Source organism: Crocodylus porosus, unplaced genomic scaffold (genome assembly GCF_001723895.1).
Source record: "Crocodylus porosus isolate Cpor-Errol unplaced genomic scaffold, CroPor_comp1, whole genome shotgun sequence".
NCBI lineage: Eukaryota > Metazoa > Chordata > Crocodylia > Crocodylidae > Crocodylus > Crocodylus porosus.
In genome coordinates this window covers 53,547,698-53,563,782 of record NW_017728909.1, presented here as the reverse complement: position 1 = coordinate 53,563,782, position 16,085 = coordinate 53,547,698, and the positions used below count along the sequence as shown (strand labels likewise).

Sequence of the window (16,085 nt, the reverse complement as noted above, 5' to 3'; positions counted from 1 at the left end):
TCTGACCCCGGTGCTCTTTCCTGCCAAGGCAGGGGGTCAGACTAGATGATCTACCTAGGTCCCTTCCGACTCTAGCTACTATGAAACTATGAAAGTTCCTAAAGAAAAAGAAGTAGCATGAAGAATTAAAAATAGAAAACAATGTTAAAATCTCACGTTAACTTGTCAGGCATGTCTGTCTCAGTTTGATGTCAGCCAAATGGGTTCACAATTAGCATCAAACACCCATTTTTTAAGAACTTAAAAGTACTGATTTCATACAGTAAACAACCTTGATGGCAAAAAATAGTGCAAACAGACATCAAGTTACAACCTCTCTTTTTTGTATCTCGAATACAGGATCATTATGCCAAATTAGGGAGACTCCAATCATGGGCATTACTAGATTTTCTGATCTCAGGTACTGGGAAAATTGTCTTCATTCACCACTACCTTAATGATGCTTGCTTCATAGAAAAGATTAATTTTGTTATGATGGAAGTCAAGGGAGATATGCTACTGGGATTATGCCTCATCTTAACACTATTACTCTAACTGAACTGTCATACTCAGTTACAAAATCTGAATTAGTACATTTTTTTCATTTGTTTGATGTAGAATTTATTTGTTAATATTAAAGTGACAGCTATGAATGCTATGATAGCAGATAAAAAGTTGAATTCACTCTATGCTAACATCCTAACTATAGGGAGATCACTTTTGGAGGTCATACAGTGTTCTTCTTCAGTTCTCCCAAAGCTTCATAACTAGTTTATATATTTGCTTTGATATTCTTTCTAAGGTTTGTGAAAACTTATTAAGTATATTCTACTGGGTAAAACTGAAGAAAAATCAAAGAATGCTTAAAGATAGAGGAAAACCAAGATCAGAGCGCCACCACCCACAATGACAATCATGCCAGTAGCATGTCATCAAAGCTGCCGACAACTAAATGTGACTGCTGCTAACCAGACTTGTCATGGATACCAAAGTGACACTGTTCTGCTATAGAGAGTTTGAGGGTGGAAAAGAAACATCCCATGTGTATAGATCTTCAAAGGATATTTCACCAAAAAAGACACACTTAAGAATCCAGAGGCTGGGTCCATTTGGGATGTGAATGGTCTCTGCTATAGAAATTTCATTTTTTTAAATATGTTTTTCCAGCTCAAGGAAAGCACATAATGATTATATTGAAGTTTCTTCTAGCCTTTACATTTCTAAGACAATGTCATTCTTTTGTCAAAACAGTTCATAGCAGTACACTGGCCAACAAAGCCACACTAGAAATGTTCTTCTATGAACTACCAGGAATCATAGAATCATAGAAAATGAGGGTTGGAAGGGGCCTCAGGAGATCATCTAATCCAACCCCCTGCTCAAAGCAGGACCAGCCCCAACTAGATCACCTCAACCAAAGCTTCAGCTAGCCAGGTCTTAAAACTTCCAAGGATGGAGATACCACCACCACCTCTCTGGGTAACCTGTTCCCGTGTTTTAGTATCCTTCTAGTGAGAAAATTTTTCCTAATTTCTAATCTAAACTTTGCTTTCTGTAAATTGAGACCATTGTTCCTTGTTCTGGCATCTGCCAACACTGAGAACAGTCTAGCTCCATCCTCTGTGGAATCACCCTTCAGGCAGTTGTTAAAGGCTGCTATTAAATCCCCTCCATCTCCTCTTCTCTAGACTAAATAAAACAAGTTCCCTCAGTCTTTCCTCATAAGTCATGTCCTCCAGTCCCCTCACCATTTTTGTTGCCTTCCACTGGACTCTCTCCAATTTGTCTGCAATCTTTCTGTAAAGGGGGACCAAAAACTGAACACAGTATTCCAGATGTGGCCTCACCAATGCCAAATAGAGGGGAATAATCACTTTCCTTGACCTGCTAGCAATACAGCTTAGTATGCCGTTAGCCTTCTTTGCAGCAAGGGCACACTGGTGGCTCATATTCAGCTTACTGCCTACTGTAACCCCCAGGTCCTTTTCTGCAGAGCTGCTGCCTAGCCAGTCAGCCCTCAACCTGTACTGATGCATGGGATTGTTCTGTCCTAAGTGCAGGACTTTGTACTTGTTCTTGTAGAACCTCATGAAACTTCTTTTGGCCCAGTCCTCCAATCTGTCTAGGTCACTCTGAATCCTAGCCCTACTCTCCACCTTATCTACTACTTCCCCCAGCAGACTTGCTGAGGCTGCACTCTATGCCACCTTCCAAGTCACTGATGAAGACATTGAACAAAACCAGCCCCAGGACCGACCCCTAGGGTACTCCACTTCATACTGGCTGCAAACTAGACATCACGCCATTGATTACCACCCTCTGAGCCCAATGCTTCAGCCAGTTTTCTATCAGTCCATTCATCCAGCCCATACTTCCTTAGCTTGCCTGAGCGAAAGTTATGGGAGACCTGTGGTACCTAGAACCAGAGGGGTTAAATCAAAAAATATATGCTCTTGGAAGCATCTGGTAAGCAGTTAACATTAGCTAATGCAAAGCTTGTAAGTTTGCAACCTGCAAGTGGAAATTGTCTGTCACAATTTAACCAAAATACTGAATCTAACTGTTTGCATTGATCATGGGACCACTGAGACCCAGAAATAAGCAGAGCTACAAGGTCAGCTGATCTAACAGGTTTTTTTAAAGGTCAAGCCATAACAAGATCTGACCACCTAATATAATCAGCACATTCCAAGGAATCCAGGAATAAAACACTAAGGAGTTGAGCTTAGGCAAGTAATGCTAATTTCATCGTCAAAGTAATATGGTGTAATTTGTTTACTGGGTGAACCTGAGTTCGGGCAGTAACCTTTCACGATAATTTCTAACACCTTTTGATCCCATAGGGTAACAGCTATAGGGCAAGATTGTGAGTGGCTCTAAAACCAACAGATTAGCATAAGAGAAGATATAAAGAAGCACATATGTCAGGTGATCAGCATGAAGGACGGGACGGAAGAACCATCGCTGTACCAAGCCTGGAACACGGACTCCCAGTGTGAGTGAGGACTGGATCCTGACCAAGGGACCTTCCCAGTGACCCCTTGGAGAGTGTTGATCAGGGACGAGTGTTGATCAGGGATGCCTGACTTCGCTGGAACAACTTGGCGCACACCTGGCATAGAGGGACTGCTGACAAGCTGCCAACCCCATGTGGGAACTCTTTGTCATTCTATCTGTTGTTATCATTCACTATTAGCTCTATATTACTGTACTATCTTGTTTGTCGCATTAACCTTTCTGTTAACTGTTGTATGCTAAACTATAAATAAATTTGCCTTTACTTCAGTCCCGACTTGCCTCCTCAATCCCAAACCCAGCAGCCTCATGGCTGATACACTCACAGCGCCTAGCCGGCCTGTGACACAGACCATATCAAAAGCTTTGCTAAAATTAAAGTATACCACATCCGCTGGTCTCCCCACATCCACAGAGCCAGTCATCTCATCACAGTAGGCAATCAGGTTGGTCAACCATGACTTATCCTTGGTGAATCCATGATGACTGTTCCTGATCACCTTCTTCTCCTCCAAGTGCTTAGAAATGGATTCCTTGAGAATCTGCTCCATGATTTTTCCAAAGACTGAAGTGAGGCTGACTGGTCTGTAGTTCTTAAATATGCGTAATACATTTGCCCTTTTCCAATCATCTGGGACCTCTCCTAATCACCATGAGTTTTCAAAGATGATGGTCAATGGCTCTGCAATCTCACCAGCTAATTACGTCAGCACCCTAAGGTGGATCCTGTTCAGGCCCGTGGACTTGCGTGTGTCCAGCTTTTCTAAATAGTCCCTAATCTGTTCTTTCATCACTGTTGGCTGATCACCAACTCCCCGCAACCTGTGCTGCCAGGTGCAGTAGTCTGGGAGCTGACCTTACCTGTAAAGACTGAGACGAAGAAGCCATTGAGCACCTTAGCCTTTTCTGCATCCTGTGTCACAAGATTGCTTCCCCCATTTAGTAAAGGACCCACCATTTCCCCGATTCTCCTCTTGCTACTGACATACTTGTAGAAACTGTTCTTGTTACCCTTCACATCAGATGAGACAATTGTCAGATTAACAATCATCAGATTAGATTATCAATTACTAACAGAATCACAGGCTTCTACATGAGCTAAGCATGGCACAAAGTAACACAAATTTAAGCCTCTGCAGTCTTAGAATTTTAAGAAATACAACAAGAAAAATATCCTATTTTTTTCTTAATATTTTATTTTATGTAGGATTCCATCCTCAATTTGGCTTTTACTTTTGTGCTTATACATTTCAATATAGTTTGAGCATGAACTTTCAGATAGCAACCCAGCTAATTCAATGCTGTAGAGGCAGAAAGGACTGCCTTGTGCTGAAGGAAAAGATGGCTCTGTGCAACCAGAGTCCTCCATGTGTGGGTGAGTACAAGGAGACTGAATGGAACAAGAATTGGCCAGTCAGACCTCTTCCTCCCACTAACATGCCAGCCAGCATAGCTGTTCTGAGGAACATACTCTGGCCTGAATACGCATATACCATAGTTCTTCTCTATAGCAACAAGGAAACTGGGAGGGAAATTGTCTCCATGGGTTGCTTTTGGAAGTTGTACTACCTCTTACTCTGGGCATATAGTAAATCCACCACTGAGTCTTTGGTCAATATAAAATACCTGGATGTTTTTCTTTAAATTAATATTCTTTTTAGATGCTGACCCATGCTGGATTCCATTAAGCAAAATTAAAACAATGAAAATAAGTTAGTGCCACTTGTTTAGTTCGTCCTTCATGTTTGTTATCATCCAACAAATACTGCGGTTTTGCAAATGTTTACATTTTTATCATTTTATTTACTTTGCAAAAAAGAGAGTTGCTTTTATTCCAAAAATAATGGTTTTGTTTGGAGAAAAAGTGATTAATTCCTTAGAACAGGATTTTTTTATTCTTTGTTATATATGAAATGGCATGGCTCAACTGTAGGATCATGACATTCTGAATTATGGGAGTGATATGAGACTCAATCCCACATTCTCAAACGGGCAAAATTCCCATTAATTGTAACAGGAATTCTGCCAGCACACATGGGGGCCCATGCCAAAATAAGTACATAACTTTAACCAGCCTAGTTGTAAAGCTTGATACTCCATTTTCTGAAGGCAAAACCAGGTATTCATAATGCTTCAGCATTCCCAACATGCCCATTCCTTCATAAAGTAGCAATGACTGTAGCTTAGAAATGGTTCCACACTGACTCACATTTTCAGCAATACGCATTAGAACTGGGACACACACCACACACAAAGTATTATTATTCTAAGTTACTGCTTTCTCTGGACTACTTAAATAAACAAAGAATTTATAGAGGAAAATCTAGATTCACTTTATTTGTCCTTTAGAATGTGAGCCCTTTGAGAGAGGACTGTCTACATTTTGAGTTTTGTCCACAGTTTATCATGTTATAACCACTTTACATAAGAACAGATAACAGTAATAATTCTGCCTTAACCTTCAAAAAGTGTGGGCTGAATTAAATTGATGGCAAATAAGGAAACCTCTAATGAAGGCCAGCATTCAAATTCATAGGACTGCTCTGATCTACAACACCATAAGCAAAATATGATTTTGCAGTATTTGAATGGTTTCAGCTGTGATAGAAAATTCATTCCATCATTGTAACTAGAAAAGGTAGGATAAAAAGATAGAATTTCTTTAATCACAACATCTAAATACTGAGTCCTAAACTTGGCTACATACATAGGAATGTGTCATTTTCAAACTGACAAATGTAGAATCAGAATTGTAAATGATTAAACAAGGAGGCAAGGTTTTATGACCACATAAATGAGTAAAATCCTAGGCCCTCCCAGTCTCTTATTGGCAGGGCTCTTATTGACTCTAATAAGAGCATGACATGGCAGCTCAGAGACAATGTCCATGACCTGAAGAGTATTAACCAAACTCATGTATTTTTCTACTGCTCTTCATTACCTATTCATCTTTTTGGTCATTTTACTGTAACATTAGGAATGCAAGAATCCCCACACCATAACAGATTAATAATATATGCTGTCTAGACTGGGATTCATCCAGAGGGTTTCAAAGGAAATCATAAATCAAACCATGATGCACCTGCTTTTTCAATGTGATAGCATGTGGTACATCTTACTGACTTCACCTGGTATCAAGAAACTAATGCAGAGGCCAAGAGTCACAGATGTAGTATCAGAACAGACTACCATAATCTAGACAAGCGGTTTTCAACCTTTTTAGATGCAAAGCACACCTCACTTGACTTGAAGCACACCTTGTTGAGGCACCCCTCCACAACTTTTGTGAATTAAGTAGTACCTCATTTCAAAAACCTCATGTATTTATTACAGTGCTTATCTCCTTGCCAAACAGCCAGGCAGAGGGGGTAAGACAGTAGACAGGCAGAAGTGAGCTTGACCCTACACTTAACTCCTCACACTTTGCAGCACCCTTCAAAAGTTCTCATGGCACTATAGGGTGCCTAAGCACCCTAGTTGAAAATCACTTTTCTAAGGTTACTTTCTACATTACAGAGGCTACAGAATTTTGCCAAAAAAATCATGAACAAGGCTACAAATGCTGGCTGAAGAAAGGCATACATTTAGGTCAACTAGTCTTAAAGACTTCAAATGAAAGAGAATCCATCACACCCCCAGGTAAATTTTTTTCCAGTGGTTAATCAACATCACTGAAGAAAACGTGTGTCTTAATTCTAGTCTGAATCCATCTATTTTCTGCTTCCAGGATCTGGACCATATTTTGCCTTCCTCTGAAAAATTAAAGGGTTCATGACCATAAGAATGCCTCTCTCAGTATTAAACTATGATCAACCACTTACCATTCCCTTAATAGATTAACAAAATAGACTGAGCTTCTTCACTCTTTCACTGTAAAATGGGTTTTTGTTAAACCTAAAACATTTTTGTAACTCTTTCTGAGCCTTTTCTAGTTTGGCAACTTGTTTTTAAAGTGTGGATATCAAAAGTGAATGTGTTTTTTTGTTTGTTTGTTTTTTCCCAGCAGAGGTCTCCCCAACTAAAGCCACATACTCTAGTAAAATTACTTCCCATTTCCATTTCATACTCCCTGCTTTCACCTCCAATATTGTATTTATTTATTTATTGCTATTTTATTTATATGCCACCCTTCCTAACAAAGGTGCAAGGAATCTTACAATAAGAGGGCAAAATAACTGCAAAACAGGAGAGCGACAAGAGAACAAAACAACTTACAAGGGAACTAGAATATCCACATAAAACAGAAACCTCCTTAAATGCTATCTCAGCGTAACTTTGTTTGCTAAACACCTGCCCGAATAAGAAGATCTTCAGCACTTCCAGATGTCCAGGGTTTGGCTCTGGCAGGCCTCAGAAGGGAGAGAGTTCCAGAGCTGAGGAGAAACTGCTGAGAACAACCTCCCAAGCATTTTCATCAAGCAGACTTGACACGGTACTTGCAGGAGGTTGCTCCTGGCTGACCTAAGGGATGGCAATGGGTATAAGGGAAGAGGTGGTCAATTAGGCAACTAGGGATCAGACCATTTAGGGCCTTATAGGACAAAACCAACTCCTTGAATTGCAGCAGGAAAGCTATTGGGAGGCAGTGTAGATTCTGGAACACTGGAGTTCTATGCACCTGACGACCCATGCCATCAGAAGGCAAGCCACTCTCTTCTGCACCAGCAGCAGGTTCCAGACCAGTGGTGGACAAAGTATGGTCTGCATAGGGCCAAGCCCCACCCTACACTCCTCCCCAAACCCACCCCATGCCTACTGATGGCACTGCCCTGGCACCAGCTAGCATGCACAGCTTCCCAGTGGGACTACTCCTGCTGCTGCTGTAGCCACCCAGATACTACTCAGCTCTCCCCACCTCCAGCCGCTCCTCCTCCTCTTGCCTCTGCTGCACCACTCCAGCCATGAGGGAAGCTGCAGCTGGGTGGTTCTTCCCCCAATGTATAGGGCTCCACGTCCAGCCACCTTCCACCCACTCTACCCACCCAGAAGCAGGTGACACCACAGGGACAGCCATAGACCAGAACACACTGCACTGCACTGCATGGGCCAACTCTGTTGCACACACCCCAACCTCCTTTCCCCTACCCCCAGCTGTCACCCGGGACTTAGCACGCAGGCAGCTCCCCCTGTGTATACCCGTGTGCACAATCCCCCCTCCCTGCCCCCCTCCACACACACCATATACAAGAGTAAGACTTTATTTTGAGCTATTATGCAAGCATCTATATACACTTCTCAAAAAACAAAGCAGGATAAAAGTATTTTTAAAATAAAATTAAAATACTTTATAGTAGATGTTTGATTTTTAGTATATGATTTGTTTTTATCTATAATTTGTTAAAACTGTATCTTCTGAAATATTTTGTGTGCAGCCCTCTACAGCTCACCAAAACCATCACCTCTGCCTTGTTTGGATCCAGTTTTAAATAGTTCACCCTATTCGGTCCTCAAATGCAGCCAGGTACTGGTAAAGGACTGAGACTGGTAACATCCAAGGGTCAACCTAAAATAATTCATCAATTAATTTGATCTATTTGCTTGAAGACTCATATAAAATTGACAAATTTGTTGTTGCTAATGTTAGTAATTGGTAACTGTTTCAGTATTTTAAGTGATTTCTAGTCATGCATTTTATACTTGTTTATGTATAACAATGTTATACTATATCATATTAGAGCAAACTAAAAACAAACAAAAATTAAATAATTTAGCTTCTTTGCAATCTCAGTATCTTCTACAGCATTTTGCTGTACTGTAGAACACTAACTGATTCATTCAATACTATCTCATTTCTGAAGTGCTTTTAATTTTTTTTGGTTCAGTGACCTAAATGCAAATTACACTCATGTAATAATCAGCTTTATTCTATTTCTTTCCATCTTTAACAATTTTCAAATTTCCTTTTCATTTCCATCTTGTCTGCCAAAACTTAAGTTCTGTCCTCTTAGCCTCCAGAGCCATTTATTCATATCTTTGTGGCCTGCTTATACTCATGTACCCTGGCATGTAACCATACAAGGTTTCTTCTTTGCCTTTTATGCTGTTTGTTATTGTTGTTCCAGGCTATTCATAGCTCATCGTTCTCTAATAAGGTGTTCTTAAGCAGCTTCCTTGCTGATTCTATGGACTTTAATTTCCCAACTCTTCCCTTCAGGCTGTTTCTAATTAATTACCTCCATTTTTTTTGTTTTTTTCTTTGAAATTCATGAAGTTCAGCATCACAATACCATACCCTAGTATGAACTCTCCTATGAGAATATCTAACTGAATTATATTATGGACACTGTAACTTAGTGGCACAACTACACTTACTTCTTCAGCAACCAGAAAAAACCTGGGGGTTACAGTGGACAACAAGCTGAATATGAGCCAAAAGTATGTCTTGTTGCAAAGAAGGCTAATGGCATATTGGGCTGTCTTAGTACGAGTGCTGCCAGGAGATTGAGGGAAGTGATCCTCTCACTTTACTCAGCACTGGTGAGGCCACATCTGGAGTACTGTGTCCAGTTTTGGGGACCCCCACTACAGAAAGAATGTGGACAAATTGGATAACCCAGCAGAGGATAACAGAAATGGTTAGCAGGCTGGGGCACGTGACTTACAAGCAGAGATCCTGTTTTTCTCTGATGAAAAAAACCCCCAATTTTCAGATTTAAAAACATAACCCAAAATCCACTAATATCTATATAGTTATTTTAATATCAATACAAATATATCTATATATTAGTAGTGTTTCATTTTAATCAGGGAAAATGTGGATTTTGGGTTACTTTTTTAATCTGAAAATTGGGGATTTTTTTTATCAGAGAAAACCAGGATCTCTGCTTATGAGGAAAGGCTGAGGGAACTGGGCTTATTTAGTCTGCAGAAGAAAAGGCTCGTTTAATGGCAGCCTTCAACTACCTGAAGGGCAATTTCAGAGAGGATGGAGCTAGACTTTTCTCAGTGGTGACAGATAACAGAATAAGGAGCAATGGTCTTAAGTTGCAGAAAAGGAAGTGTAGATTAGATATTAGGTAAAGTTTTCTCAGTAGGAGAGTCGTAAAACACTGGAACAGGTTACCCAGACCACGTCTACATGAGACACTAACAGCACAACCGTTACTATGTAGTTATTTAGTACTCATATAAACAAGTACTAAATGAATGTGCAGTAACTGGAGTTACTGCACAGTAGCACTGAGGAATGGCTTTTTGTGACACTGACTACGCAGTACCCTGAGTCTACTGTGCAGAAGCATCATGTCACACTTTCTGCCAAGCAGTGCTACTGAGCAGTAGCCACGGGCTATTGGGCAATCAGCGTCTTGTGTAGATGCAACCCCAGAGAGGTTGCAGAATCTCCATCCTTGGGGGTTTTTAAGACTCAGCTAGACAAAGCCTTGGCTGGGATGATCTAGTTCTAGAGTTTCAAGGGCTTTCTAGTTTGGCAACACATACATAAAGGACACAAGAAGCCAAGTAGAGCAGACTCGTATGTAGAGAACAGTTATTGCCCAGGAGGAGAAAAAAAAAATGATGGAGTGCGTTTAGGAATAAAAATGGTATTAGCATAAAAATCTCACATCATGAGAATACTGCTGTAATAGTAGCAATGAAATGCTGGTTCCAAATCTGAATAGCAATAGCTATGACTATACAATGATCAGACTCTCATGATTTGTCATGGATTCTACATTTTCATGGATTCTGTACTTTAAACAAAAAAGCCACGACTTCTCAATGGTTCTTCGTGGAGCATCTTTAACTTTCTGAATATACAAAGAAAATGTTTCCAGTCCTGATGGTTGTAAATATAACATTTTAATCATAAACCACATAGAACTCAATCCCAGGCTGCCTTCTTAAGTCCTGTCGTACAACTGTTCTTCTGTAGAACATTTGGCTGTAATATGGTGTAATAGATTTCCTATGATTTATGAATTATAAATCAAACACTATCAAAATAAAACCCATTTGAAAATCTATCAATTTTCCTCTTTGAATATTGTATTTTAATATACTGCTAAAACTTTATATTTTTAAAAAATATGGTCGTGACTTATCTTTCACGCTGACTTTTTTCATTTTTGTCATAATAACACAATGATTTTAGCAATTATTTTGGTCACAACAGTTAACCTTAGGGATGATAAAATGAAAATACTGGAAGTAGTCAAGACGTATCAAAATCTTTTGTAACAGGAGCAATCGGTGATTTCCATATTCTAAGCATAAAATTAAAAGCACCCCCCTCAAAGGGCTGGACTAGTTTACTTAAGCTGATTTGCTCTTCTCCTGCCTTTTTCACTTGGAAAGTGCTATTTTTTACTTAACCCTATACCATATCAATTGTTAATAGGAAGTGTCTCTATCCAATTACAGTGTTTCTCAACACTTAATTGGCTCCCTCACTCCACCATATTCTAGTTTAAATAATTCCCAGCTCTGTAATTCCCCCCCTCTTGAGGCCCACCAGAGCCTGAGCCTGGACATCTTTTACAAGTGCCATAAAACCATCCTATTCGGGCATTCAGCAAACAAAGCTATGCTGGGATATTGCTTATAGGGGTTCTGCTTTATGTTGATACTCATTTTTTAAATTGCTTTGTTTTCCTGTTCATTCTCCTCTCCTCTCTTGTTCCTTTTCCTGTTTCATAAATGATTCTATCCTCTTAATCCAAGCCCCCTGGAACTTTTGTTGGGAAGGGCAGAATACAAAGCAAAAAATAAATAAATAGCAGCCTGGTTCCCTTTTAATTCTAAGAGCTTCCACTTGATCTAGAGTCTCTCTTAGTCAGAACATTATCTAATGCTTGATAAGAAAAATTAAAATTCAGCAACATCTTCCATGCAGTTGGACTTCTTGCTCCATGGAACTCAAATGCAATGGAGGCCTTGGACTTAAGTGTTCCTCCTAATGTCCTAGGTTTCAGCATCTAGATCCTTTTTTCCTGAACTCCTCTATGTCTTTGATGCTACCAAGATAAAAGACTCCTTCCCAATGCTTATCAAAATATTATTTGCATGCCTTGTAATAACTGACACCTTTATACTTAACTGGCAAGTTCCCCAATGGCTCTTACAGGATTCAAGCAGCGTACCTATTCCTTAGCTGAGCATCTCCCCCGTAGCCTGTTTACTGGATCCCAAGTCAACAATCACCTTATTTTGCAACTCTTACTATATCAGCCTAAACCGATCAAACTAAATGGGGTCTACCTAAGAATGTTTTACACTCTTGACCATTTTTTTTAAATTTAAGAAGTGCTGTTACTAATGAGGTATGTTTGATGACAGATAATAAGACAGGCAAAAACCTCTTAAAACATATTAAATAGTACATTCTGGGATCCTGAAGTAATACATCTATATTCTTGGATATTAGAAACTTTAAAACTTTGTACAGCTCTTCTTGTCTTGTGACTTTCTGTAGCATTGTTTTGAGGTGGATTAAATCATTTAGAAATATGCTGATTCAAAACATCTTTTCCATGAGAAAAGGAAACTCGATACAGTATAATCAAAAGTACCAATATTTGGCTAAACTGTCAGTTTCTATTAAACAACGATTCAGTACATAAGATCTGATGGGATTAAAGTAGGCCATCAGAGTTGTGAGAGAAAACCACCATTCATGGCACATGCTGTGAGCCATCACTTTTCAAAAATATTAAAATTTGCCAAAAGGTAAATTTAAAGCATTTTGGTTGTAATTTAAATATCACTCTTAATATTCTGGTGGCTGTTACCTATCAAACACACATTATGTGATGGTACTGACAATTTTGTAGAATCCAATTTATGTCAAGTTTAAATATTACAGAAATGGAAACAAAATTCATTAAACTGGTTTAAACTATAGAATATAAAAACACTCATCTCAGACTGGATATCTTGATATTGAGAGTACTTGGTAAAGATAAACATACTAGTGAAGAAACTGTGAAGAAACTGACACTCTTAAAGGAAAAAGTTATTTTTGTTAGTTCAACACTGATTATTTTAAGCCAATCATAAATCAAGATTTTCCTCATGTACATAATCAGGCACACAACAAGGCAAAAACTTTCTATTGTTTCCTACTGACTGGTCGATAATACAGAAGAGTGATATAACCTTACTTCCTAACAAAAGAAAGAAAAGTGGGTTCTTTTCCCCTCAAGACCTCCAACTCTAATTCAACTTAATAAAAGTTAGTTTACACAAATCTCAGCACCATATAATTATGAATCAAACCCATAGTAGATGATTTCTAGATATCCCTCAGGTAAGTATGTAGTATGAATATAACAATTCATGTACTAACTTATTTTTTCAGTAAATTTCAAGATATATTGTGCCTCAAGGTAAATATTGACTCCAGATTTTGCCTTGAGTAATATTTACCTCTGAGTTAAATATTGATGTTCAGTCCTTTTTTTACAAAAATCAGTATTATTTGAATGTTGTTAGAGTATGGTTCAAATAAATACCATCCTTCCATGATAAGAATATACATATATTTTATAAAGCTTTGTAGTCTATCATTTTCTTTCCCAGTTGCTCCCCAGTTTCCATTGCCAATAAAGATGTACACAAGAAAGAGTGGGATGGGGATTATATGAAAAATTGTTCAAACCCACTGATACATTCAACACCCAAAATCTTTCAGGACATACTAGTATGCAAGGTAACAAAACAGGTTTTCTTTGTGTTGTAGAATACACTTTAAAAGATGTTTTTGCTCAGAATCTATTTTATATACACAAATTAAAGGCTATAAATACAGAAAGCTATTCTTACCTCAAAATGTGTAAATGATATTTGTTCCTCAATCTCATTAACATGCTGTCTGAGATCTGGTGGGATGTTTCTGTTTTTTATTTGGAAGTGTGTTTTACTCATATAACCATCGGGAAAGTCCTGTGCTCAGAAAACAAAAGAAAAATATTTTTGTAACCAATTAAAATACATTTCTAAATGCCATCATCATTCTATGGCATAAAATATTAAGTCACAAGTTTAGAACCTACATGTGATGGGTGCCAAGTGCCCTGCTTTAGAGGAAGTCAAACACCTCCTTAATGAAAATAATATGGGATACAGCTGCTATTGATGAACTGACTTATTTAATCAGTGGTAGATACTTGGCTACCAAAAGGAAGTTCTTGGAAGACATTATGCTGAGGTCTGGAGGGAGATAAAATGCCAAATCCACAGGTACAATGTACAGGGGGCAGAAATAAGCAATAGGACACAAATGGAAGAATTACATGGCAGGAATAATGTTTAATATCCGAAATACAACTTTTTTTCCAGAAGCAGAATCATAACAGTAAAATTTCATGTATGAGCTTTGTACAATTCAGTTTTTTATGAACTAATATACATGGTAGGTGGAATTAAATGTATTGGATGAAAATATAATCAGAATTAGATTGCTGATAATGACATAACCTATTAATCTTCTTAAGGCAACTTACAGATCAAAAGACTCTTCCACTTGTCTTGGTAAGGATGAAAAAGCAGAGAAGAAAGATTGAAGCCCATTTTGCAATAAAGCCCTTGGAAACCAATTCAATCTACATCTGATGCCAATCTTTCCATATGTAAAAGAGTACAACTAGGAAAAGGGCAGTTTCATGGTATGAAGATAACCCATAGAAAAACAGTGACAACAGAACAGGAGTCACCACTAGCTTAAATAGGATTGTTAGCTGACACCATCTGGAGGTTTCTGCACAATGTTGATACTCTGATTTCATGCAAGCCCACCAAGTAGACATGCTATGAGACATCATTCACAGGTTCAGCTTATCCTAGTAATTTGCTAGTCACCCACACCAAAATAAGTCTTTTGTCATGTATCTGTAGCAGTGGTTTGGACCTACATACCAATGTCAATGTAGCTAGACTAGGGCAAATTTCCCAAATCATGGCAAACCTATGGAGTTAACTTGGTCTCATTTTCCTTCCTATGTTTCATAAACTCACACATAGGAGTTCAGTACTGGATAAAAGAGATCAAATATACATTAAACACATCACTTGTTTGCTAACTAAATGATCAAAACTAGTTTCATATTCTTTTTTTATTTAAAAAAAAAGCATACCTTTTTTTAAACAAAAGCATAGCTTAAGTATTTTCAGTACATGGGCTTTTATACCACTGCCTCGTACAGAAAATACTTCAAAGCTGCCCCATAAGGGGCACTGGAAAGAAGACTGTGACCCAGACAAGCATCTCCTCCCAGAATGCATCCACTGGATGTTGAGAGCATTCCTCTACTGCATTCTTTAATTCTGAGCTCGATCTAAGGGTTAGTGTGAGAGAAGACAGACAGGGGCACGCACCCTTCCTCTCCATATTCTCCACACTGTTTATCACAGTCCTCCCCATTCCATGTGGTCTGCTATTGCAAAAGGTCCTTGCACAGGAATGGGGAGACACTTTTTGTGAGCCTCTTCACACCCTGAGCTAAGAGTAAACATATGGCAACATTGTTAAGGTTTTCTCAGTTACAAATAAGGGATGGAAACAAAATTTAATATTGTATTTTTGAGAATGTAAATATGCAGAAAGGCAACAGAGCTACATGGAAAACAATGAACAAGAGCTGCATGCTGAAGACTTATTTCTTGAAGGAAACAAATAAATTGGGGTTTTATTAGCTGTTTTATTATGTTTTATTTTAGACAAACAAACACAGAAAGCATATGTGCAACATCTGATGTAAAAGGATTCTATTCAAAATAGTCTCTGTACAAAACTCATTAATGTAGCATTAAATTGCTTGACAAGGCTGCAAATTTAACTATAATTTAACTCTTTGGTTAATCTATCATTTCTGACATGGTTTATTCCATTTATTCTGATCTTTAAATCAATGGGTGTTCCATTCTGACACATTAGTTCAGTCTTTTCAATAAAATTAGATTATATATAACAACAGCATCTGTTATGAGCTATTTGTGTACTTTGTTCTTATCAAGTTTCATACCTGAAATAAGATAACACCAGTTAAAAGTTTACTGACAAAAATACATATAAGCACAAATCACTTTATGAGAAATTACCTTGCTCTCAACTTCTCTTCCAGCCATGCTACACACACACACACACACACACA

General features: G+C 38.4%; 1 protein-coding gene across 3 annotated transcripts in view; it reads right to left on the bottom strand.

The window, feature by feature from the left end:
- The window catches only part of ATG10 (autophagy related 10), a 160,576-nt gene that overhangs the window by 134,309 nt on the left and 10,182 nt on the right, over positions 1-16,085 (bottom strand). For all 3 annotated transcript variants that reach the window (XM_019532317.1, XM_019532318.1, XM_019532316.1), the window contains exon 3: positions 13,759-13,878. In XM_019532317.1, coding sequence (XP_019387862.1) covers positions 13,759-13,878 — 120 coding nt within the window. The remainder of the gene's footprint in view (positions 1-13,758; positions 13,879-16,085) is intronic.